The 2,016-nt window shown below is 55.9% G+C and overlaps 1 protein-coding gene across 3 annotated transcripts in view; it reads right to left on the reverse strand.

The window, feature by feature from the left end:
* The window catches only part of MTHFSD (methenyltetrahydrofolate synthetase domain containing), a 24,437-nt gene extending 23,121 nt beyond the window's left edge, over positions 1 to 1,316 (reverse strand). For all 3 annotated transcript variants that reach the window (XM_019635221.1, XM_019635219.1, XM_019635220.1), the window contains exon 1: positions 1,247 to 1,316. In XM_019635221.1, coding sequence (XP_019490766.1) covers positions 1,247 to 1,262 — 16 coding nt within the window. In that variant the 5' untranslated portion in view covers positions 1,263 to 1,316. The remainder of the gene's footprint in view (positions 1 to 1,246) is intronic.
* Positions 1,317 to 2,016: the final 700 nt, after the last annotated feature.

Consider the following 2,016-nt stretch of genomic DNA (forward strand, 5'->3'; position numbering starts at 1 on the left):
AGTCTCCCTCTCCCTCTCTCTCCTCTCCTCTCCTCTCTCTCTCTCTCTCTCTCTCTCTCTCTCTCTCCCCCTCCCTTCCTCCCTCCCTCCCTCCCTCCTAGGTCAAGCCCCTCCTCTCCCTCCACGACCAGCTGAGATGCCACCTCCCCCAGAAAGCATTCTCTGAGTGCTCAGTCACAGACTGAGATGTTCTTTCTTTAGGAACCCAGAACACCCTCACCATTTGTTTGCTTAACTTTTTCAAACAGATACAATTACATTGACATACTATTACAAGGCTATTACATGTATCACTTCCACTAACAACTCAGAGGTCCTACAATATCACCAACACTGTGCAGGATACTGTGTGGGACGCAGAAATTGTAGAAATCGGGGCCCTTGCCCTGGAGAGTCTCGCAAACATTTGAGTGACTCCCATTTAGAAAGCAATGGGCTAAATGGGAGGAGAGGGAGAGAATAAAAGGGCAGGTCCTTGTCCTTGGAAAGTTATGGAAACATAGGAAATGATTAGGATAATAAAAGGCGACATATATTAATGTGTGAAATTGCCTGAACCCTATTCTGTAGTCGTGGGTCAAGTCAACTTGGGTTTCACTCTTCTCACCGTGAGCGTTCAGCTCAGTCCTGGCACTCCACAGGCACCTCCAAAGGTGGTTTTGTTTTTTTTTGTCATCCCACTGTATTAGCAGCATCTATTTACTGTGCAATTTACATTCTGCACGTGTATTAAGGGTAGGAGTGGATTTATTCATGGTTGGGGAACCTGGCTTTGACAGACCCTGGCACACCATGAGTTCTAGCATTCTCGTTGCCAGGCAATCTTGCAATCAATCACCAAAGTCCAGGGACTCTGGGGGCAAGACCCCCACCCAGGGCCTGGTACATTGGAGGCCTCAGAAAGCATCAGTTAAGAGGACAATGATTACGCGCCCCAGCGTTTAGGTTAAGTTAGTGTCCCGCCCTGCCCTTGCCTGCAGCTACGAGCTGTAACCTGGGGATGAAATGGGAGGGCAGATCTCAGGGTAACAGTGGTGATGCTTGGTAGGGGGGCCCTCGGCCACCACCACCTGCCCAGCAGGTAGCCCTCCTTCATCTTCTCCCATTATCTTGACTCCACCGACCGGGTCTGGCATCTGGGTTCGACCCGGAGCCCCGCCACACCCCTCAGCGTGCCCCGGCCCGCCAGCCCCCACCCGTCTCTCCCGCCTCCCCTCCCTCGCCGGTCTGTCTAGTGGTCCCTTACCCGCCCTCGACTCCATCGCGACGCCGTCAGTAAGCGACAACACCTGGATCGGGGGCGGCGCACAGTGACATCACCCGCGCGCGCGCGCGCGCGCGCGCGCGCTCTCCCTGCGCCTGCGCACTGACTCCCATTGCGGGCCGTGGCATCTCCGCCAAGGACTGGTGGGCCCGGGCCTGGCGCGCATGCGCCTGCGACTCCGTGGGCCGGGTGAAAGGAGCTGCGTTGCGGGGGAGACGCGCGAGGCTCAGTGCCCGTGGTTTTGTCCATGGAGCACGTCTTCATTGACAGCCTGCTCCGACGGGCGTTTGCCGAGCTCTGGGGCTACCGAGGTGCACAAGCCCCTGGCCTCTCGGGGCCCACTGCTGATTTTAGCATACCCTACCTCTTCTGGTTCCCAGAAGCCGCCTCCTCCGGGAACCCGGCCCTGACTGCTCCTCCAGGACGAGATTCCTCTCCTCTGACACAGACCGTGCTCAGCTGGGGACATCTGTTTAACATGTCAGGTTGCTGGAGTGGGATTCACTGGGTTTGGGGTCAGGCCCAGCTCCGCCACTGGTTGAGCCCTATGCGGCTGGAGGCCACACTTTGGACCCACATGCCTTAGGTTGGACCGTGTCCTCTGGATCTCCTGGAGACTGAAAGAACGTGACGGCCTACGTTTGCTCGTCTACATCATTCATTCATTTGTTCTCTTGTTCATTCAATACTTAGGATGTCAATCCAAGGGCCACTGGAAGCGATGGGGCTGAATTGACAGCAAAGTCCATGGC

The sequence above is a fragment of the Hipposideros armiger genome, unplaced genomic scaffold, assembly GCF_001890085.2.
Source record: "Hipposideros armiger isolate ML-2016 unplaced genomic scaffold, ASM189008v1 scaffold_19, whole genome shotgun sequence".
Lineage (NCBI taxonomy): Eukaryota > Metazoa > Chordata > Mammalia > Chiroptera > Hipposideridae > Hipposideros > Hipposideros armiger.